The sequence below is a fragment of the Malania oleifera genome, chromosome 6, assembly GCF_029873635.1.
Source record: "Malania oleifera isolate guangnan ecotype guangnan chromosome 6, ASM2987363v1, whole genome shotgun sequence".
NCBI classification, from domain to species: Eukaryota; Viridiplantae; Streptophyta; class Magnoliopsida; order Santalales; family Ximeniaceae; genus Malania; species Malania oleifera.
The window spans coordinates 76,625,835-76,650,452 of record NC_080422.1 but is presented as its reverse complement, the minus strand read 5'-3'; the positions used below and the strand labels follow the sequence as shown (position 1 = coordinate 76,650,452).

The following is a 24,618-nucleotide window of genomic DNA, read 5'->3' as shown; positions in this document are numbered from 1 at the left end:
TAATAGTATTATAGTAGTCATAGTTCCATAAGTCGTTACAAATAATCCATGTTGATTGTAAAAACTTCAATAATATTAGTGACGGTTCTTAAAAACTGTCACTAATAATGCTAACGATTCTTCCAAAACTGTCACTAATAGTCTTATATTAGTAACGATTTATATAACCATCACTAATAATAGGTTTGTTAACTGAGAAAAGTCAACAACATTATTGACAGTTTATTGGAATCGTTACTAATATCCTATTATTAGCGATGAATTTGCTAAACCGTAGGTAATAATGTTTTTATTCAAAAAATATAAAATTTTTTACTTAACTATATTAGTGACGGTTTAGAGAAACAGTCACTGATAGTGTTGACTTTTTGAGTAAGATCCCTAGTTTTGATAATGACAAACTGTAAGTTATGTGTGCACCCATTATTTAAACATGTCTTTAATTCAAACATACACATAAGGCAAGGAAATGGAAACCAGAAAGGATGTAAAGCGCACATATTCCTAGCATATTCTATGAAGTTGCAAAAGAGCAAAGACGAAGAGTTATTGTTTATTTTGCACAATGCATTTTGTTTCATTATTTGGTCTGTAATATTATATGGTCTATAATAATTGCATCACATGCATAATAGGATTGTAATGCTTAAATAACCATAGGGAACCACAAGATCTTAAGGATGTCGACCAACGCCGAATTTTTGGGACTAATTAAAAAGCCTAAGCTGTAGATTGACCCTAGGTCCCTACACATCACTTGGACAGATCCCCTCAATCTTAAAAATCATAATTATGCAAACAGGGGAAAACTATACTAAAAAACAAGACCTATATTTAAGTTGGAAAGGGCTTCAGGAGACCCAACCTAGTGCGTTAAAAACACCTCGATCGACTGAATAGGTAAAAAGTCAAAAAGGTTCAGTTCGCTCGGGCAACCAGCCCAAAATGAACACACTGTCACAGTCGATCGAACCATGAATGCTAATCTTTTTACCATCCCCGGCCACCCGAACTTTTAGTTCAAAATAGGCTCGAGCGACCGAATTGTGAGGTTTGACAAACCAAACCATTCATTGGACGACCTAACCTTCAACGTTCGGAAAATTGCCTTGGCTCAACCACCCGAACCTTTCCTCGAGCACCTAAACTTGAAAAGCAACTTTTCCATCTATGTCTGTTCGGGCGACCGGCCTAAAGGACTGGGCGACCGAATCTCTCGAGTTGCCATATTTTAACCACAATAATTAGGGTAAATTTTTAATTAAACAAATCTAAAAATTCTTAATTTGTCCCTAACAATCAATTTTCCCTCAGACTCTATATATACCCCTCCATTACTCTATTTTAAGCAATGAGATTAGATTAAAAATCCTCTAAAATATTGTTGAGCTTTATTTTCAAAATCAAACAAAAGACTTTATATTCCCTTACTTCATTCATTTGAAAATTTGTATTGAGAGTTTTGATTTATTCTTTTACTCTCTTCATTAGCAAATCCATTGCTATTGATGATTGTTTAAAGAATCATCTATTTGGACATATATATTTTAATATTCAAAGTATTTTCACTCTCATTTAAGCGTTATTTATTGAAAATCATTTTGGAGAGTATTTCTTGAATTATTGTTGGAATTGGTGTGATCTCAAGAGGGGGGGGGTGAATTGGGTTTTAAAACTTTTTGGCTAAATTAAAACATTTCACCAATTCCCCACGTTTAGTATCCCATTCAACATATACACGTGTATGTAAAATGTTTTTAACGCTGAAAGCAAGCATATGCATGCGCAGTATATCTTATTTAAATCGAATGCGTGTATGTAAATAATTAAAACATTAAACAAACATTCATACATATGCTCAAATTTAAGTGCAAGAATTTAAATAAGATAGAGAGAGAATAACACACAGATTTGTAATGAGGTTTGGCCAATATTGCCTACGTCCCCGCCTTCTCGACAACTCAAGGAGTACGAGAAGAATTATCCAACACACGATTTGGAACTGGCAGCTGTGGTATTCACACTAAAGATTTGGAGACACTATCTGTATGGTGAAAGGTGTGAGATTTTCATAGACCATAAAAGTCTCAAGTACTTCTTCATGCAAAAGGAATTAAACATGAGACTGAGAGGATGGTTAAAATTAATCAAAGATTATGATTGCACCATCAACTACAACCCGGGAAAAGCCAACGTGGTAGAAGATGCATTAAGTCGAAAGTCATTGAATGCATCAGTCTTAGCAATGATGACCCAACATCAAATCATGATGGAGCTAGAAAGATTTGATGTGGAAATAATGGAGGGAAATCATCAAGCTCTCATTGCTAATTTGGTAATCCAACAGACCTTACTGGAAAAGATTAAAGCTGCATAGATGGAAGATGTAGAGCTAGTGAAGATTATGGGTAAGATATATAGTGGACTAAAGGGAGACTTTAACATCTTTGACGATGGAGTTTTGAGATTCCAAACTAGATTGTGTGTGCCCAATGACAAAGATATCAAAAGAACAATCTTGGAAGAAGCTCATCGATCTCTTTATACAGTGCATCTGAGAAGCACGAAGATGTATCAGGACTTGAGAGAGTCTTTTTGGTGGAATAACATGAAAAGGGAGAATGCACAATTCGTGGAACAATGTCTTACTAGTCAGCAAGTAAAGGCAGAACATCAAAGACCAGCAGGACCATTGAAATCATTCCACATTCCCGAGTGGAAATGGGAGCACATCTTCATGGATTTTGTAATTGGGCTACCTCCAGCACTCCATGGACAGAACACCATTTGGGTGGTTCTTGATCGTCTAACGAAGACCGCTCACTTTATTCCGATCAAAGTTAACTACTATATGACCAAGCTTGTAGATTTGTATGTTCAAGAGATAATTAGACTACATGGCACGCCCATGTCTATCATATCAGATCGAGATCCACGATTCACATCATAATTCTAGAAGAGTTTGCAAAGAGCCTTGGGATCACGACTTACTTTCAGCATGACATTTCATCCTCAAACTGATGGACAACCGGATAGAACCATTCAAATATTGGAGGATATGTTGAGAGCTTGTGTACTGGATTTCAAAGGAAGTTAGATTCAGTATCTGTCGTTAGTTGAGTTCGCCTATAACAACAGTTATCAGTCCAGCATAGACATGGCACCGTATGAAGCGTTATATGGTTGAAAGTGTCGATCCCTATTATATTGGGATAAGGTTGGCAAACAACGACTTTTAGGTCTCGAGATTATACAAAGGACCTCTGAGAAAAGTAGGCTCATTCGGGACAAAATAAAAACCGCTCAAAGTCGGCAAAGGAGCTATGTGAATACCAGTTGGCGTGAATTGGAGTTTGAAGTGGGGAATAATATATTTTTAAAAGTCGCTCCAATGAAAAGAATCATGAGGTTTGGGAAAAAGGGCAAACTAAGCCTTAGGTATATTGGACCATTCGAAGTATTGGAGAAGATTGGTCCAGTCGCTTACAGAATTGCCTTACCTCTTACACTATCAAGAATTCATGATGTATTCCATGTCTCAATGTTAAAGAAGTACGTTCCAAACCCTTTTCATGTGATAAGTTATGATTCATTAAAAGTTAGTGACACTCTATCATATAAAGAAGTACCAATCCAGATTTTAGACAAGAAGGATCAGGAGTTGCATACAAAGAAGATTTCATTAGTAAAAGTGCTCTAACACAACCATGACATTAAGGAAGCATCATAGGAACTAGAACCAGAAATATGCCAGAAATACCCATATTTTTGACAATAGAAGGATCGGATAAAAGCACAACATTATACAAGGTACTCATTTTAATTTTAGTAAATTTCGAGGACGAAATTTTTATAAAGAGGGGGGGATGTAATAACCCAAAAAAAATGTGTAGAATAATAATAATTGTCATTTAGTTAGTATCAAAATGAAAGTATTTCTTTGTTAGGATCATTGATTCTATATATGATGTCTAAAAAAGACCTTGTTTAAGTGAGTGCTCAGAGCTTATTGCGGGTCAGTCGCTCCTTGGAGGTCGGCTTGGTTAAAATGGAATTTCATAGGATAAACAAGGTAGACACTGTTTGTATACGTGAATAAGTACATAAAATAATGTTTTGACTGACATAATTTGTGAAAATATATAATAAAATAATAATAATATAGGTATCTTACCGCGCCCACAAGACCGTGTGAGGCCCACATGAGTCCCGAAGCCGTGTGAGGGTCCACATAAGTCTCGAAAATGTGTAGGGCTTATAAAATCGTATGAGAACTATTGGAGTTACGTAGGACCTACTTGAGTCTCAAAATTCTGTGGGGCCCACATGAGTCTTCGAAATTCGAACTTAATTTTTTTAAATAAATAAATAAATAATACTAAAACATAGCTTAAAGGTAATAAAAATGATAACAATAATGATTTTAAAAATAATTAACTAATTAATTAAAAAGTAATTAAATGGGAGTGTCGGCAAGCACTCCCATTTTCCCCACATGATCCTCATCCCCTACTTAACCCATACCTAGTTCATCCCATGCCCATTCTTTAATTTTACAAAAATTATAATTTCCTCATCTCCCTACATTTTTACAAATTTCATTTTCTTCCCCAAAATTTTCCTATTAATAGGAAACTCTCAACTTTCATTTTTCACAAAAAAATTTCAAAGGGAGAGAAAGATTAGTGAGTGAAAAAATTAGTGGTGGAGGGAGAATTTTTGTTATAATTAAATTCTCACTCACCCACTCTTTTCGATCTCATTTTTTTGAGATATTTATTGTGTTCGTAGCACAAGGTAAAGGAAGAGGTAAGTTAATTTGATTATGTTATATTTTTATTTAAAATTTATACCCGAGTTTATTTGTAAGTAAATTTCGATTATGTTAGTTAGTTTCATAAAATCCCCTTGAATTTTTTTTTTTTAAGCATATTTAGTATACAATTTTATTTTAACAGATTTGTATTTATTTTGAGTTAAGGTAAGAAATGTTCTATTCCACTTGGGTAATTTTCAACATTTCTTTTTATTCAAAATATATATATATATATATATTTTTTAATACAAAAATTATGTGGCATGAGTTTATTTTTACTTTGCATGTTTCATGAAAATATGAGTAAAGATGAGACTTTCACGATATTATTTTAAATTGTATAAATTATAATAAGATGGTTTTAAAACCCCTTATGACAAAGAAAGTTCAAAGTTACAGATGTTCGGTACCGCAACTTAAAGTTTAAACAGATTAGAGTGCACCCACACTACTTACAGAGTGGTTATATATGGTAGTGAATTTCTCCTGAGTACACACCTGATTTCGGACCAGGACTTAATAAGGAAAATCTCACTTAATGATTATGTACGTTGATTTAATTTGATTGGTTAGCCAATTAAGTCCAGTCTTCGAATCGCACAACCCAGTCATGGGGGTAAACATGACTTATGACTAACAGGCCTAAGGGTGGTTTTTACAATATATGTTTATACATATTTAATTATGTGTACAGAGTTATTGATGATTTGAAGAAAAAGTATATGTTTATATGAAAAGAGTCATTCTTATGCCTAAATGATTATCTAAAGGAAACGTGTAAGAAAAAGTATATATATATATAATTAAATATTTTTACAGTTTTAAAGTTAAAAGTTTAATTTAACAGTCACAGTATATGGTTATTAAATTTTATTGTTATAGTTGATGGTAAAAGTTTTATATAGAAAATTTTAAATTTACATTTATTTTATAAGTAGTTTTGAAATCATAGTATTAAATATTGTTTTAAGAAATTTTAAAAGCTCATTTTGGTCACATACTAATAATAATCTTATTTACTTACTGAGCATCGTCTCACCGCAATCATATTTTACATTTCAGATAACTCTGAAGGGCATATCAGAAATCAGACATAGTAAGCATGCAGGTGGGGATAGAAAAATAAATATTTATTAGAAATAATAGTATGATGTCAAATGATTATGTATTGTGTAATTTTTCTTCTTTTGAAATAAATGATCGTAATACGGTTAATTAGCGCCCTAATTTAATAATAATTGAGTTTATTTACTTCCACTATAAATCAATGGTAAAAAGTAAATATCCTAGATCTTTCGGGGTTGAGGAATTACAACCAACCTATTATTTTGGGATTTTATATTGCTCAGCCGACCGGCCTCATTTAACACGTAAAATCCTCAACTGACTGGCCTTTTAAAATTTCTCATGAGTTGAAGCCTCAACTGACTGACGCTTTGTGCCTTAAAAGTGGTCAGCCAACCGACACTGTTCACTCGGCAAACCAAGGCTTAGGCCAATCGATCGAACTTACGAAGGTTTGGAAATCGCCTTAGCTAGCGAACCAGCACCTCTCACAACCAACCGAACCCTTAAATAAAATTCAAATTTTTATGAAAGCCAGCCGACCAACACTTGAGTCAGTCGATCGAATCTCTCGAGTTTCGGCTATTTTTTATTACTAATCACACTTAATTTTTAATTAAATATTTTTAAAAATTCCCTTTGTGTCCCTTAACGGTCAGATTTTCTAAAATTCTATATATACCCCTTCCATAAGCTAAATTAGTAACTTTGATTAGTCAAAATTTTCTCTCAAATATTTTGGGTTATTTTTAAATCAAAGTTCCTCCAAACTCTTTTTTTTGCAAAAATATTTTGTTGGGGCAAAATTTTTTCACTCTCTTTTTCTCTCACTCATTGTCTTGAAAATTTTTTATGGAAAGAGAGTATTTATTTTAGGCATTTATTTTTTGTATCCACAACATTTACTGTCACTTGTTCATTAGTTTTGAAAATCATTTTTGAGAGTAAGTTTTGAGTGTTTCCCATATTATTTCTTTGATAATATTTATTGGGAAAACTCTTGGTAGCCTTTGAATCTTTGCACATCTATTACAAGATTCAAAAGCTGATATTGTATTTATTGCACAAACATTTTTTGATCATAAATCCTAACTTTTCCAAACACTTTTATTACAAATTTTTGTTGTAGAAAATATTTGTTATATATTAGATTTTTGAAGTTCTTATCACATATTTCACTTCACATCAAATATACATATATATATATATATATATACATTTTTGCAAAAATTTTCTTAAAGAGGAAAATCTTAGGTTCTCCAACACTCTTTATTGAAAAAAATATGATTTTGAGAAAAACACTCTAACTCTATTGGACATATTTCATATCATTTGAGAGTGCATTGTTGGTGCTTCATTGTGTACATCTCTACTTGTATTAGAAGCATTTATTTATATGAAAAATGTTTACTTAAACTGGTTGAACTGGGGAGTCTCTACCCCGTAAAGAGACCAGTTTGGCTCAACCTGCATAATTGAGTTAGGAGGTGCACATTCCTGTCAAAGGGTGTATAACTTGGTTCCATCCAGAAAGTGAGCCAAGGTGTCTCCGCCTCGTAATGAGAAACCAATTTGGCTCAACCCTAAAATTGAGTTAGGGAGACTTTGTCCCGTAAGGAGTACTGGTTGTGGTTCAGCCCCGTAATTTGAATTAAGAAGTCTCTACCCCATAAAGAGAGTGTAAATGGCGTCGCTCTACCCGTTAAGTGAGCATATATCTAATTGATAACATTGTTATCAATAATATTGCATGAATCACTAAAGTAAGTTACGCATCAATAATCTAAATGATTAAAAAAAATAGTTATTTTGCGTCAATAGTCCGAATAATTAAAAAAAATTAGTTACAAAGCCAATAATATAACATTTTTGAAAACAATAATAATCATCCTAACATCTCTTTATGTTATTTATGATTTCGTTTACACCAAAAAAAAAAAAAAAACTAAGTTAAAAAATATTCATATACTTTTTGACATCATCACACGCTCGATTGGATTACATCCAATTCCATTAATAACAGCTAAGAAGTATTTTGGGTGTTTCCAAAACAACAATAATGTTAATAATAATTACAGAATCTGGAAAGCAAGATAAGCACATTCCTGTAAATAGCGAGTACACTTTTTCACCCTTTCCACGACGGAATTGAATTTGACGCCATCCTCGTTGGTTTTCATATCAAGTTACAATAATACCCTTTGACTCTCCCATGTTGAATTACCAAGAGAATGTAGTCCCACCTACCCCTTCCCTCGCTCACCAAATCTCGGCTTCCCATTTTGGATTTTTACACCGTATAATTCCACATTTAACCGAATTCAAAGTCGATCGAATCGGATTTCGATTAAATCGGTTAATCGATTTAATATTTTAATATATATAAAATATAGATTTTTAATATATATATATATATATATATATATAAAACATAAATAGTATATATAAAATTTTAATATAAATAATATATAAATTTAGTATATATATATATACATATAATATAAATTTTTTAAATATGTAATTATTTATTATTATTTTATAATATTCGGTTAACCAATAAAAAATTAATTTTATATATTTTTAATATTTAATCATATTAAAATAACTTTTCATTTTCAATAACATTTAGTATAAGGAGAAATTATAATAAAAAATTAAGTATTCTTTTCTCAACTATAATCCTTACTCCAAATAGACCCGAAAGTTATATAATTTTCATAAATCTTTCTTGAGATGTGGAGGAAGACATTATTCTTATCCAAAGTTTCAAAATTTTACAAATTTCTCTTGAAATTTAGCAAAAGGATGTGACATTTTCGTTATTTTCATTGAAAAGACAAATACAGAGGAGTATAAGATAGTGTTTAGGATTATTTATTTCAAATCATAGATTTGAATTCAACCAAATATAATATAAAATTGTATTGAATTTTTTTTTGTTAATCCACAAAAATCTAAATCTAAACTTTAAAATTTATGTTTCAAAATACTATTTAAATATCTCAAAAATCAAATGACAAGAAAGTATATGAAAGTTTTAAAATTTCAAATGAGTTTTATGTCATTTTACCAAACCTTAGAATAGGGCTGCAAACTAGTTGAGTCGAGTCAACCTATTGCGAGCTCGTGTTTGGCTTGTTTGTTTGTAAGCGAGCTCAAACTCAAATCGATCTTAAAGTTTTCTATTCAACTTTGGCTCATTTAGCACATATAAAACTTGCAATCAGTTCGAGCTCAACCCAATTAAAGCTCATTTTCATATTTAAATAAGTCGAGGTTGAGCTCAAACTTGATTTTAAACTCGTTTCGACTAAAGTTCATTTCAAACTAATAAATGAATCAAGTCACAAAACTAATTAATTAATAAAAATAATTTGAGCAAAATATATTTTATAGTAAAAAAATTAAAATTAAAATTAAATATTTAATGTTACTAATATTGAGCTTCTTCATAAGCTTAATATCGAGTTAATCCCCGAGCTACTAACGAATTAGTAAACAAATATAAACGAGTTGACTGTTAAATGAGTTGGCTCACAAGCTATTAAATAAGATGACTTACAACTCTAACAAATCGAGTATGAAGCAATTCGAGTTCAACTTGTTTAATTACTGAGCTCGGGCCCCCAAATTTTTTTAATTAAATAGTGTTAACATTATTTATTATGTTCTATTCCCATAAATTGACTTCCCAACTAACAAATAAATGAAATTGTATTTTAAAATATAAAATAAATGCAATTTAATTCTTTTTTTTTTTTCAAGTCTCATTGACTTTCCAACTAACAACTTTATTATATTTCTAACTATCTATTACTTTCATCTCTTTCTCTTAGCTTCTCTAAAAAAAATCTTTCTATCTCTCACACTCTCATCTCTCGGTATCTCTATGATTTTTACTCCAACTCTTGTGTTCATCATTTTCGGGCTTCCGATTCTCTGTAATTTTCATCAACCTTAATTTTGATTTCAATGTTTATGCATTATTTTTCTATTATTTTTACTCTAAATTTTTTTTCTATTTTTCTTAAATTTTGGAAGTTTTGAAGTTAGAGCATTGTATCGGACAAGAATCTGATATCTCTAAAGTCTCGTTCGCCGATTGATTTGTAATAATAATAATAATCATGTAATATTATTTCAATCTATTATTTCTATAGTTTATTAAATTTATTTTTATTTGTTTACATAATTTATCAATTTTTAGTTAGTGTTAATTTTGAAATTTAATTATGTTAACGAGAAATATATGAAAAACACAAAAAAAAAATATTATATAAAATATTAAGGGTCTTTTCCTGGGCCCATATTATGAAGAGCCAACCTTATATATATATATATATATATATATGTGCGCGCGCGCGTATGTGCGAGCATATGTGTGTATTAATTAACTGAGTAATTTAATTAAGTATTTACGGAGGAAGGTTCTTTGGGCCTTCGTTGGAACCAGCCAGGAGAGGGGTCCACGTCAGCTTGTTGGCGCCAAGTTAATTAGCATACATCACGCGAAGCGCAAGTATCCGGAAATGAGTAAGCCCACTTATCAAGGTCAAAGTCAACAGCGTGCATGCCTCCGATCAATCAAAAGTCTACACATCGGATGGCCAAAACCGATTCTACTTTGTTTTTCAAGTTATATAAAATGCTGCATGACGCTCACAAGATTGCCCCTCCCGCTTAGCCGAGTCATCACTCGTCAGGTCCACTGTTTTGGATTCAATTTCTCTGTCAGATCTAACAAATACTATTTATTTAAATGTAATTATGCTTACGCGCAATATTTTTTTTAATAAAATCATATATAATTATTTAGTGATATCCATTTTTGGTCTCTTCTATCATAAAAAATTATTAAAGTAAGGATATATTTTCATGTAAGTTTATCAACACAATGTCATTGCGAATATTATTTAATTAAAAATAAAATACTTGTTATAGTAAATTATTATTATTATTATTATTATTATTATTATTAAAGATTCTAGAAGGTAGGGGGGTGTGTGTGGAGTGTAAACAGCCTACCGCCCGCAGACAGAGTCTACCTTGAGGAACGCATGGATTCATTAAATGACCAAATTAAAATGGCCGCAGTTGGTAAACTACTAAGATGATAGAGGATAATAGCTGGATTTCAATTTGTTATTAATTAATTAATTTCTTAACTATTTTTTATGCATGGGAAATGCATGGTGACGGCTGTCTACGTCTTCTTATTGAATTTTTCATTTTCCTAGAGAGAGAGAGAGAGAGAGAGAGAGAGAGAGAGAGAGAAGCAAGCTTTAATATTACAGGAACAAAGTACAAGCTTGATTCACAAATTAAGCACCATCCATCAACTAATCACTCTACGAGTAATTCATTTTTAAGATGATAAATATTTTACTAAGTTAAATTTGGTAGTATATATTTTGAGTTTTGAATTTAAATTTGGATGGATTTGATAAAAACTTTATGTAATTTTTTTTTTACATTTTGTCAAAATCCATACAAATTTAAATCTAAAAAGTCTCAAATAAATATAAAGTTTAATTTTTTAGCTTTTAAATTAATATTTGGAAGCTCACATGATAGAGCGACGTCTTATCTCTTCTGGATATGGGAAAGAGTTGTAAGGTACAATCAGAACAAATAATCGGACTTCACAATAAAGAGTTAAATTGCACTCATTATAAAAATGAAAACCAAAATATTATGCACTAATCCTATGTTGGAGAGCTTATCATACATTTGGAAGTTTGAAATTCACATCTCATATTTGAGAATGTTTTTATTGATTAAATTCTGGTATAAAAGTTTATTGAGTTTTATTCAAATTCCAGTTTGAATGTATGCTCTTAAATGGAAGTTAACTACCTTAGTTTTTTTTTAAAATTTTTTTTGGAAGAATGAGTTTTGAATTTAAGAATAAATATATTCGCGGAAAGTTAGGCGTAACTCATATAAAAGACAAGATAAGGGAGGGACGATTCAGATAATATGGACACTTATAAAGTAGGTCACATAGTGCGCCAGTGAGGAAGAGTGAGGTAGATACTATTGAGGGTAATAGAAGGGGTATGGATAGACCTAAAATAACTTGAAAGAAAAAAATAACTAAGGATTTAATATTCTTAAATGTATCAAAAGAAATAATCCATGATCGCATAAATTGGCGGGAAAAGACTAATCTCACATAGTGAGACTTAAGGCTTAGTTTTGTTGTTGTTGTTGTAATGAATTTTATATTTAGGATTTAGATTTCTATATATTTGGACAAAACAACTCAATATAGATTTGTATTGAATTTAGATTTTCATATTCAACATTTTTCCCAAATCTACATGAATTTAAATTTAAAACCTGAAATTCAAGTTTTGAAAGACATAAACTTCAAGTCTTAAATTTGTAAAGATAATTTTTACATTATATTTTATCTAAAATCGCATAAATTTGAATGTATGAAAATTTATGGTGCCAAATAAAACCAAGACTTAATTTAAACTAAATAGTTAGTTGGTAGAAAATAAATGAGATAAATTTTTATTATACTTTTTCCTATTTCAAATATTATTAAGACGAAATATTACCTTAATTTCTTTAAATTTATGTTTGAAAACATATTTTTAAAAAATTAATTTAAATTTACATAAAATTGGATTAAACTCAATACAATTCCGTGAAAATTGAAATTAAATTCAAATGGAAGGTGAATTATCTTTAAAAATCTGGATGTACGAAGTCAAGGGGTAGGCCCGTCATTTCCCATCAAGGAACCGAACTCGAAGACTTTGCCCATATCGTTGGCCCGACATGGAATAATAAAACAAACCCCTTATGTCCTTTCAATATGTATCATTACGCGTACAGACTAGGGACTAGCGTGGAAATTTTCCATCTTCTATATTACAATTTCAGGAACAGAGCAAAACGAGCAAGTTGTGGAAATTGGAAAAAGAAAAATCAACACACAGTCTCTCTCTCTCGATCCGAAGTGATATATTTTAAATATTTTTGGGTTCTATAGAGCTATATAGTCTCTGCTCTCCAAGCCATTTCTCAAATATTCCCCATTTTCACCAACCCTTTTCATCAATTCATCGCAACCAATCTTTGGTTTCCGTACCAAATGACTGTGAAGAAAAGCAACAATACATGGAAATCCTTCATAACAAGCTGTTTGAACCTGCCCTCCAAGCCCAAGATCAAGATCAATAACAAGGTGAGCTCAAAACTGGGTTCGTTTCGAAGGATCTCAGTCTCGGAGTTGAGCAACCCCGGGTCGACGTTCTCGGAGGATCTCTCTACCTCCCTTGCTGGGTCAAACCTTCACGTGTTCACCTTCGCCGAGCTGAGGGTGATCACGCAGAGCTTCTCGACGAGCAACTTCCTCGGTGAGGGCGGGTTCGGCCCAGTCCACAAGGGCTTCATTGATGAGAAGCTCAGACCTGGCTTGAAGCCCCAGCCTGTGGCAGTTAAGCTCTTGGACCTGGAAGGCCTGCAGGGTCATAGGGAGTGGCTGGTAAGCACATTTACATGCCCTGCTTTGTTCTGTTTTATGACCCTTTCAATATTATGAGCTTTGGGAAAAAAAAAACATTGTGTCTTAATGAGAAATGTACTGAAATCCCAATTTAATTATTCTATTTTTCACAAGAGGTAAATCTATTAACCAAAAAAACAGAGCAATCAGAGATAACACTGGCTAGAACAAAATCTTTAAAAAATTTTTAATCTTGTCTTTGAGCTCCTGGTATAATTACGTGTTCTTGACAAAACTACGGCAATTCCCAGTTTAATTCTTGCAATTTTCAGAGTCAGATAGGAGGAACCAGTTTGGGTTGTTAATAGATCAAATTTTAAACCGAAAACAGAGTATTCAAAGAGAAAACTCTAGCCAGAACAGAGAGCCTTATTACCAAAGGACACAAAATCTTGCCTCAAGCTGACCCGAAAAACCATTGTAGAAGCCAAGCTTACAATGCAGAATTCAATGATATGGAGATCTTTCAATGCAGATTTGATGAGTTCATTAATTTTATTTAACACTTTTTGTTGGCAGACAGAAGTAATCTTTCTTGGGCAACTGAGGCATCCACATTTGGTGAAGCTGATAGGGTACTGCTGCGAAGATGAGCACCGGCTTCTGGTCTATGAATACATGCCGCGAGGCAGCCTGGAAAATCAACTTTTTAGGAGTATGTTCTGTCTTCCAATCTCTGGCTGCTTTGCTGTAGAGCATGTTTTAAAATATTATTTTCTTCTGATGTCTTATATCATTTTAGTAGTAGGTAATGAACAGAGGCTATTTTTTTAATTAGTAAATTTAGGATTGCTCAACAGATCATCATTCATTTTAAAAAGGCTAGAAAACAGAGAGTCCAGAGCATGGGCTATTTTTGGAATAGTCAAAATTGGATGGATCCTGTGGGTTTCACTCTCTCGGAAGATGCTTTATGTTTTTTTCCCCAACCTTGTAATCAATCCTTCCTTGTTCTGGAAATAAAGGTTTTTCAAATTCAGTAAATTGACTGATTATAAAGTCGCGAAATGACCAATTTCTCCTACATGTCCCGCACGCTTCGAAATATCAAAAGTTCATTCAATTTATTGATTGGTTCCATTGTAGATTAAGATAGTGTTTGACGGGATGAATTTCAAATTTATATTTAAATTTATGTAAATTTAGATAAAATTTAATATTATATTTTATCTAAATTTTGCATAAATCTAAATTCAAAACTTAAAATCCAAATTTCAAAACACAGGATAAGGGTGAGGCTGTCCCTTTCCTCCTAAGTTTTTTTCTGTTAAAATAAACATTAAATATAAAGTGTGTGGTAAATATTTGTTTAAAAATTTTAAAATATTAATTTTTAAATTTTTTTGAAGATTTTTACAAGTTAAGAATTTTGAACTTTGAAAAGTTAATAATTATTGCTTTTTTCAACAAATTATTCTATCGGACAAGTATTTTATTTATTTTTTTCAAATATTACACAGTTATTAAGGTATTAATATAGATCTTAAAAAGGCATTTATTTTTATTATTTTAGATATTTTTATACATTATATATATATATATATATATATATTTATTAAAAGTTAGAATCAACCCTTTTTTTAATAACTTACTTTCCTGAGAAACAATCTCAATCATTTTCTTTTAATTTCATCTACTCTTTTTTAAAAGTTATTCTTTAAAAAATAAAAAGAACAAAACTAAGCTATTAGTAGATAATGTTGATAGATGAACATCAACTAAATCTAAAAGCTTAAGTCCATTAGGTATTGTGTCCAATCATATATATATATATATATATAAAAGCACCTATCATTCACTTAATTTTTTTAATATGAGATAAATTTATATGTGAAATTCTCTGACTGAATCAATAAATTTAGGTCATACCTTTTTTTGTTAATTTTAAAAAAGAAAAATAGTTTTACTACAGCTAGAAGTAATTCTCCTCTTTATTGCAGTAGAGTGATTGTCTTTCTTTTGTTTTTTTGGGGACAGTAGGGTACGCTGTGTCACTTCCATGGTCAGCCAGAATGAAAATTGCACTCGGAGCAGCAAAGGGCCTTGCCTTCCTCCATGAAGCAGAGAAGCCAGTCATCTATAGAGATTTTAAAGCTTCGAACATATTGTTAGATTCTGTAAGTTCCTCCTCCCTCAGAACAACACATCTCCACAAATAGTGCTTACAAATTTGGGACAAATTTCAAATTCACAATCCTAAATTCGTGTTTTCAAATGCACTTTTACCGCAGAAACATTTCCAGAGTGATTCAATCGCTAAATTTTCGTTATTTTTAATTCATTTGTAGGATTACACTCCCAAACTCTCAGATTTCGGTCTAGCAAAGGATGGTCCTGAAGGAGATGATACCCACGTTTCCACTCGGGTCATGGGTACCCAAGGCTACGCTGCCCCGGAGTACATCATGACTGGTAAATTCAAATATATAAAAATTGAGGCTTGGGTGAATCACAACTTCAATTGTTTATATGATGAGATTCATTAAAACTCAATTTTTCTTCTGTTTTTTTTAGGTCATTTAACGTCAAAGAGCGATGTTTACAGCTTCGGAGTAGTGCTTGTAGAGCTTCTAACAGGGAGGAGGTCGTTGGATAAGAGCCGGCCTCACCGGGAGCAGAACCTAACGGAGTGGGCTAGGCCTTTGCTAACCGACCCCCGCAAGCTAGGCCGATAATGGATCCAAGACTCGAAGGCCAGTACTCTGAGACCGGAGCTCAGAAGGCGGCCATGTTGGCTTACCAATGCCTCAGCCACCGCCCTAAGCAGAGGCCCGCCATGAGTACCGTGGTCAAGGCCCTGGAGCCTCTCCAGGACTTCGACGACGTCTCGGTCGCACCCTTTGTCTATACAGTTCCACCCGAGAACGACTTGCACAAAGAAGATCTGAAGAAAGGCGAAGTTCAAATGATTTTAGAGGAAGAAAATGGACGTGGAAATGGGCATGACCAAGAAGTTCAGAAGCCACCGAAGTCGCAATCAATTTACTCAGAAACCGCACTCAGCCAAAAACTAAGAAATGGGATGGGATCTCCCCTGCACAATGGAGGCAGGGGAATATAGACTCATAAAATTATTACGTAGAGGAGTTGTAAATCAAATTGTAGATAGAATTTATTTCTTTTATGAGGGTTGTTTTGGATTAATGGCATAGTATGGAGAACTTTTGGGTTTTGTGATCCAGGATCCTTGTTGGGAGACATTTGAAATGATTTTTCGGTTTTGTTTTTTTCTTCTTTTCCAGAAATTTTTTAAAATTTTGGGGTTAATTTTTGTTTAACTTCATTTGTTCTCGATCAATAGAAGAGCCTGATTTTTTCAAGCCACCAATTTTGAATTTATCCAATTGAGAGAAGATTAGGTTCACCAACTTTTATGTTAATCAGAGCTTGACTCCAGCAACACTGTTAGTTACAGCTAAAAATTTGAATATAAGTACCGAGTGATGAAGGGATCCTATAGCATTCTTTATGAAAAATTGACCCGTAGTTTCAACAATATTGGCCACCAGATTGCCATATTCATTGTTTGGCTTCAATGGTTCCGTTAAAAGGCAAAGGTTTGAAATTGTAAGACCATTCACATTGAGCACTCCCTTTGTGTTCCCTTTTAAGATGGTGATTGGTTTCATGTTTGACACATGACAATGGAATAGATTCAGTCACTACAAATATGTCAAGTCGAACTGAGCTCCAAAAATTAAGCTTGAGCTCAACTCGAAAAATTAATCACTGGCTTGTGCTCGATTACTCGAGCTTGGCTTGTTCAACAATCCCACTAAAAGTGGAGTTCGTTTCTTTATTTTTTATTTTTTTATATTTACGTTCTTCTCCTCCAAATCCTCTTCTCTCCCTCTCTATTTTTTGTATTCTATTATTTTATAGGGGTATCATCTTTCTAAATCCCCGTATTAACCTCTTATAAATATTTATTTCATTTACTAAATAAATTATCTACTGAGGACATAAAAGTGAAAAATTAGATAATCGACCTGATGTAGGACGGGATTGGTCGACCTATGTCCTACGGTTCTACCCTCACACAAACACAAACATTCAAAACACTTTGAATTAAGAATTAAATTCGGTACACATAAACACAATAAATCATGCTTCATTTCACGTATTGTTGGATTTTTGAAAATGTGTATAAATTGTGTTTAGCAAATAAGTCCCAAGAATTACTGATTAAGGAATCAAGTCTTATGCATTTAAATGTTATTTTCAAAGCAAAGATTACCAGTTCTAAGCTATCACACTAATATTCTTGCAATTGATTTGAACTAGCAAGTATCAACATTACAATCTAATGGTTCAAATGTGTTATTCAATAAGGAATTTCAGGCAAAGGTTTTCACAATATTAAATGAGGGTTCAAACAAGTACTGAATTTACCAATAAATTCATTGGATGACTTGACGTGGTTCAACACGTAGCTAGTTCACACTGTAGGTCCTTTGACAAGCATTGAAGCACCAAGACAAACGCAGACTGGAGTGTAATGGAGATGGTCATGGGGTGTATAGTGTGGTGACCGTGTGGGTGTTAGTTGGGTGGTGGTCATGTGGTTGAGAAGGAGGAGATGGAGATGGAATCGATAGATAGATTAGTGGTCTCTCACCACTTGATCTCCGGAAAGAATGTGTAGCCTCATACTACTCAATCGGAAGATTGGACAAAGTTAAACAAGCTTCGACAAAAGGATTTCTATTCAATCAGCTCCTCATATGAGTTCTTACAATGGAATATATAAAGAATTAGCAAGGGGAGACAAGACTTTTGTTGAATTTTTAAGTTTGATCCTTGTTTGAAGTGACAAAGCACAAGTATCTCATGTGAGTGTCTAGTACTTAAGCAGGTTCATAATTCAAAATGCACACATGGAATAGGAAATATGGAAGACATGAGGGTCTTGAAGAGTATATACACTTGGTGTATTCCATGGAAAACTGAAGCGCAAAGGGACAAAACATAAGTATCTTATATGTGTGGCTAATACTTGAAAAGTTTATAATTCAAAACGCACACATGGAAAAGGAAACATGGAAGCCATGAGGGTCTTGAAGAGCATATATGTAATGCCCCGGACCCGCCACGTGGGGCCCAGAGTGTTAAGAGACCGACATGAGTCTCTGATACCATTAACGCGGCGAAAAAATAATAAAAATAACCTCAAACACAATATACTAGAGTTCCATATTTACACATTAACAAAACTTATATCATATAGTCATGTTTACCAAATTACAAAACTTGAAAGAAATATAAAGATCTATAAAAACTAATACATATCCATTCTAGTTTCACTCACAAAACTACCCGCCCTGGAGCTATCTAAGCTTGATCTCCTGGATAACCTGAAAAGATTTAACATAAGACGAGGTGAGACACCTCTCACTAAGGAAGAAATAGTTTATAACAGTGTGTGACTAAAATGTTTAATATACAATTAAAATATCTATCCAAAGTGCATCCACGATCTGCAAGTAACCCAAAAAATCGAGCCTATAATCACAAAAAGTCAGTGACTTTGCCAACCAATCACATTTCCACAATCATCAATATTTTTATTGGTAATTCCCGAGAATAGAGAAATCTACCTGCCCAGACAAGTAGTTTCCCTCTACTCTAGTGCTAACACTAGGACACTCACTTTTCTCAGTAAGCCCTCAGGTTATGTATCCAGGTAAAGTCACCGAGAATGAGGAAGATCACCTGCCCATAGAAGTGGTTTCCTTTTACTCTAGTATCCAGAAATAATTACCAGAGTACTCACCTTCCTCAGCAAGCTTTCGGGTGGAGTAATCTACTTTACCTAAATTACTTAATTAATTAAAGTCACATTTACACCCTTATCATAATCATTCCACACAAAATATTCATATAGTTTCCAATTTTACCCACACAGGGTTTACATCCACATGTCATGTAATCGTCCACATAGGATTTATCAAATCACAACATAAATGTCCACACAAGACTAGTCCACACAGGACTAATCAAATCACAGCATAAATGTCCACACAAGACTGGTCCATACAAGACTAATCAAATCACAGCATAAATGTCCACACAGGACCGTCCACACAGGACTAATCAAATCACAGCATAAATGTCCACACAAGACTAATCAAATCACAGCATAAATGTCCGCACAGGACTCAAAACAACACTCTGTTCATAGTAAATAGGTAAACAACCTCCTCATACCACTGCCAATGTTTACCTCCCAATATAATCATCCATATAACGATCTTCTCATACCACTACCAACGTTATATGACGGTTATACCAGGTACGATATAACGACCTCCTCATACCACTGCCAACACTATATCGTAATTTACATGAACCACAACCCACAATTAACAAATAACCAACCATTCAACATATCAATAATTCTATCACAATATACACCACATCAGCACATTCAACTAGCCAAAATTCACAATCAAACAATATTCGCATTCTCAATAATTCTTCATTCCACAATATCCACAATCATTTAATTATCCAAAAATGGTTTCAACCACACAAATTTTTTTCCAATATAATTTATTATCGAAAAACAACATTTATATAAAATCAATCTTTAGATATTTGTTTCTTTATATATATATATATATATATATATATATATATATATAAATTTATACTCGAAACTAGTTGTTTAAAATTATTAAAAGCCATTATAAAATATTTCCCCTTACTTGCTCCTCGAAATTCGACCCAAAATCAACAAAACAAGACCCTGTAATTTAGAAATTCCAAATTCCTCAAATCTTAGCAAAACACACTTATAACACTTCTTAGGCTCCAAATGACAATATTTGCTACGGAAAATTTCAAAATAATTCACTTACCTTGGTTTTGGGATGTTTCCCAAACAACTCAAATCAAAGATCCACTCTGCCTATATTGCAGAGAATCTTCCCAGGAGTCTCATAGTAGCTTTTGATCGTCGAACCGAGCTAAATCCGGCTCGAAATCGAAGAGAGAAGGTGGTATGGCTGAAGGCTTTAGAGAGAGAAGGGAAACATGTAGAAATTTCACGTTGGAATGAAAGAAATCCACTATTTATACTCAAGGGTTCATCGACAAGACACGTCGATTCGTCGACGAGTCCTAGTACACAGTTCGTTGACGAGACACCCAACTCATCGACGAATTTCAGTCATGTAAAGAACCCCTCTCGGTAATTCCTCATCGACGAGACACGTACCCTCATCGACAAGACACGTACCCTCGTCGACGAGTTAAGAAGAACATTCATCGATGAGACCAGTCTATTCCTCGATGAATGCTTGCTGCCACCTTTTCGAATTTATTCTTCCTTCTCTTCTATCTTCCTTATTATTTCAAATTATTTAAAATTTTCCGGGTTGTTACATTCTCCCCCCCTTAAAATAATTTTTTCCCTGAAATTCGTTTGTCACCCATTTACACACCATTAAGCTAATTAACGACATTCACAAATCCCAAGCAACTCTAACATGTGCAACATCAAATCATGCAAAGTCAAACAACATTAACACACATACTAATGTAAATATATTACACATAAGCATATTACCTGGGCCCTTAGTGTTGCCCTCTTAAGGCATACCCAACATATAGACACGCTCTGAGCCTTCGCCGCTGCGAGGCACTGGATTGTTCCTTTGATTCTGATTTTGGTTCAGGGCTGGTGAATTATTCGGCAGTTCACGACATTCTTGAGCTATGTGGCCCTGTTTTCCGCACCTGTAGCATATAACAATCCTACCCCGACATTCTCCCCAATGCCGCTGATTGCACCTAGGGCAATGGGGGGGGTGACGAATTGTTCTGACGTTCCCGATCACTTCTTTCTGCCCCCTAACTTGCTGCATCTCTATCTCCCCTCCACAACCCTTGTCTGACATTTGTTTGGGATCGTGGAGACGCAGGCCCCTTCCTTCATTCTGATGCCTCCGTACCCCTCTGTAGACTTGACTCTGCCACCGTAGCTTTCTCCACCAACTCCATGAAATCCTGAATCTACAAACACGTCATATGCTCGTGGATCCTCTGATTCAGGCCCCTCTCAAACCACGTCGCCTTCTGCTATTCATTTGGAACCACAAAAGGTGCAAAATGGGATAACTCCATAAATTTAGCAGTGTACTGCTGAATTGTGAGGCGCCCTTGAGTCAAACTGAAGAATTCTTCTGCCTTTGCATTTCTGGTGGTGGCGGGAAAATATTGGTCGTAGAAAACTTGCTTGAAGCGAACCCAGGTCATTGCTATTGGTACCACTCGCTGTTCCTCTAATAGTTTCATTGCATGCCACCACCGTTCAGCTTCTCTAGTCAGTTTGAAAGTGGCAAAGAGGACTTTTTGCTCCTTGGTACAATTCAACAGAATAAGAATTTTCTCCATTTCTTGCATCCACATCTCAGCCTTTATTGGATTGGTGCCATCCTCAAAAGACGAGGGTTTTAGATGAGTGAATTAGTCAATGGTGCAACCCTGGTGCACCGGTGGATAGCTTGTTCCCCCAAAATCCCATCTTATTTCTTCCTTAACCTGACGAGCTATTCCTCGTAACAACCAAAAGGTGTCAACCTCGTCAACGCTGGAAGCTCCCATTTCGCTTCCTCCTCCTTCATCCACACCCTTGCCTCTAGGATCCATCCGTGAATATAAATGTACAACAAAGGCAATTTATAATCTTTACATCTTTATGTTTCTGACATACACATCATAACGGAAAACCAAATTAATATCCATATCCTCAATTAAACATCCAAAATCCATTCATCCACAATCATCTAAACTTACAATATTTAAATTCCAAATCTCGGTTTCACAACTCGGAAATATCACCGTCAATGGATTTACCGTGGTTTTCTGAAACCGTCGACTGATTCAAAAAATCACAGAAGTCCGTCAAAGGATTTCTGCCTCCAAGTTATGAAACAACCTCAAACTCCTGTCAATACCCTATTCTACCCATTCTTGCCCTTATTTAATTCAAACCTATACCCTGGTATTAATCCTCCTAAAGTCCGCAAGATTGTTATGCTCTGATACCAACTGTAACGCCCCAAACCTGCCACGTGGGGCCTGGAGTGTTAAGAGACCGACACGCATCTTTGATACCATTAATGTAGCGAAAAAATAATAAAAATAACCTCAAACATAATATACCAGAGTTCTATATTTACACATTAACAAAACTTATATCATATAGTCATGTTTACCATATTACAAAACCTGAGAGAAATATAAAGATCTATAAAAACTAATACATATCCGTTCTAGTTTCACTCACAAAACTACCCGCCTTGGAGCTATCTAAGCTTGATCTCTTGGATAACCTAAAAGGATTTAACATAAGATGGGGTGAGACTCCTCTGAGTAAGGAAGAAATAGTTTATAATAGTGTGTGGCTGAAGTGTTTAATATACAATTAAAATATCTATCCAAAGTGCATCCACGATCGGCAAGTAACCCAAAATATCGAGCCCATAATCACACAAAGTCAATGACTTTGCCAACCAATCACATTTCCACAATCATTAATATTTTTATTGGTAATTCCCAAGAATAAAGAAATCTACTTGCCCATACCAAGTAGTTTCCCTCTGCTCTAGTGCTAACACTAGGACACTCATCTTTCTCAGTAAGCCCTCGGGTTATGTATTCAGGTAAAGTCACCGAGAATGGGGAAGATCACCCGCCCATACAAGTGGCTTCCTTTTACTCTAGTATCTAGAAATAATTACCAGAGTACTCACCTTCCTGAGTAAGCTCTCGAGTGGAGTAATCTACTTTACCCAGACTACTTAATTAATTAAAGTCACACTTATACCCTTATTACAATCATTCCACACAGAATATTCATACAGTTTCTAATTTTACACACACAGGGCTTACATCCACATGTTATGTAATCGTCCACACATGACTAATCAAATTGCAACATAAATGTCCACACAAAACTGGTCCACACATGACTAATCAAATCACAGCATAAATGTCCACACAGGACTGGTCCACACAGGACTAATCAAATCACAGCATAAATGTCCACACAAAAACTGGTCCACACAGAACTAATCAAATCACAGCATAAATGTTTCCACAAGACTGGTCCAAATAGGACTAATCAAATCATAGCATAAATGTCCACACAGGATTGGTCCACACAGGACTAATCAAATCACAGTATAAATGTCCACACAGGACTCAAAACAACACTCCGTTTATAGTAAATAGGTAAACAACCTCCTCATACCATTGCCAATGTTTACCTCCCAATATAATCGTCCATATAACGACCTACTCATACCACTACTAACGTTATATGACGGTTATACCAGGTACGGTATAACAACCTCCTCATACCACTGCCAACGCTATATCGTAATTTACATGAACCACAACCCACAATTAAAAAACAATTAACCATTCAACATATCAATAATTCTATCACAATATAAACCACATCAGCATATTCAACTAGCTAGAATTCACAATCAAACAATATTTGCATTCTCAATAATTCTTCATTCCACAATATCCATAATCATTTAATTATCCAAAAATGGTTTCAACCACACAATTTTTTTTCCAATATAATTTATTATCAAAAAACAACACTTCAATACCATCAAGGTTTAGAAAATTATACCTATATATATATATATATGTATATATATAAATTTATACTCGAAACTAGTTGTTTAAAATTATTAAAAGCCATTATAAAATATTTCCCCTTACCTGCTCCTCGAAAGTTGACCCAAAATCAACAAAACGAGACTCTGTAATTCAGAAATTTGAAATTCCTCAAATCTTAGCAAAACACCCTTATAACACTTCCTAGGCTCCAAATGACAATATTTGCTGAGGAAAATTCCAAAATAATTCACTTACCTTGGTTTTGGGATGTTTCCCAAACTACTCAAATCAAATATCCACTTCACCTATATTTTGCAAAGAATCTTCCTAGGAGTCTCGTGGTAGCTTCTGATCGTCGAACAGAACTAAATCCGGCATGGAATCGAAGAGAGAAGGTGGTATGGCCGAAGGCTTTAGAGAGAGAAGGGAAACATTCAGAAATTTCGTGCTAAAATGAAAGAATTCGACTATTTATACTCAAGGGTTCATCAACGAGACACGTCGATTCGTCGACGAGTCCTAGTACACAATTCATCAATGAGACAACCAACTCGTTGACGAATTTCAGTCA

The 24,618-nt window shown here is 33.9% G+C and overlaps 2 protein-coding genes across 2 annotated transcripts; one reads left to right on the top strand and one right to left on the bottom strand.

The window, feature by feature from the left end:
• Nucleotides 1-12,777: 12,777 nt before the first annotated feature.
• Nucleotides 12,778-16,584, top strand: LOC131157458 (serine/threonine-protein kinase RIPK). Its single transcript, XM_058111635.1, is given in 6 exon segments — nucleotides 12,778-13,382; nucleotides 13,923-14,058; nucleotides 15,384-15,520; nucleotides 15,692-15,815; nucleotides 15,918-16,067; nucleotides 16,070-16,584. Coding segments are annotated over 6 exon segments (1,335 nt in total). The 5' UTR covers nucleotides 12,778-12,989; the 3' UTR covers nucleotides 16,465-16,584.
• Nucleotides 16,585-20,995: 4,411 nt separating this feature from the next.
• LOC131158652 (uncharacterized) lies at nucleotides 20,996-21,815 on the bottom strand. Its single transcript, XM_058113521.1, has 2 exons — nucleotides 21,501-21,815; nucleotides 20,996-21,388 (listed from the first exon to the last, which is right to left on the bottom strand). The coding sequence occupies exons 1-2, from the start codon at nucleotides 21,813-21,815 to the stop codon at nucleotides 20,996-20,998; spliced, it is 708 nt and encodes a 235-aa protein (XP_057969504.1).
• Nucleotides 21,816-24,618: the final 2,803 nt, after the last annotated feature.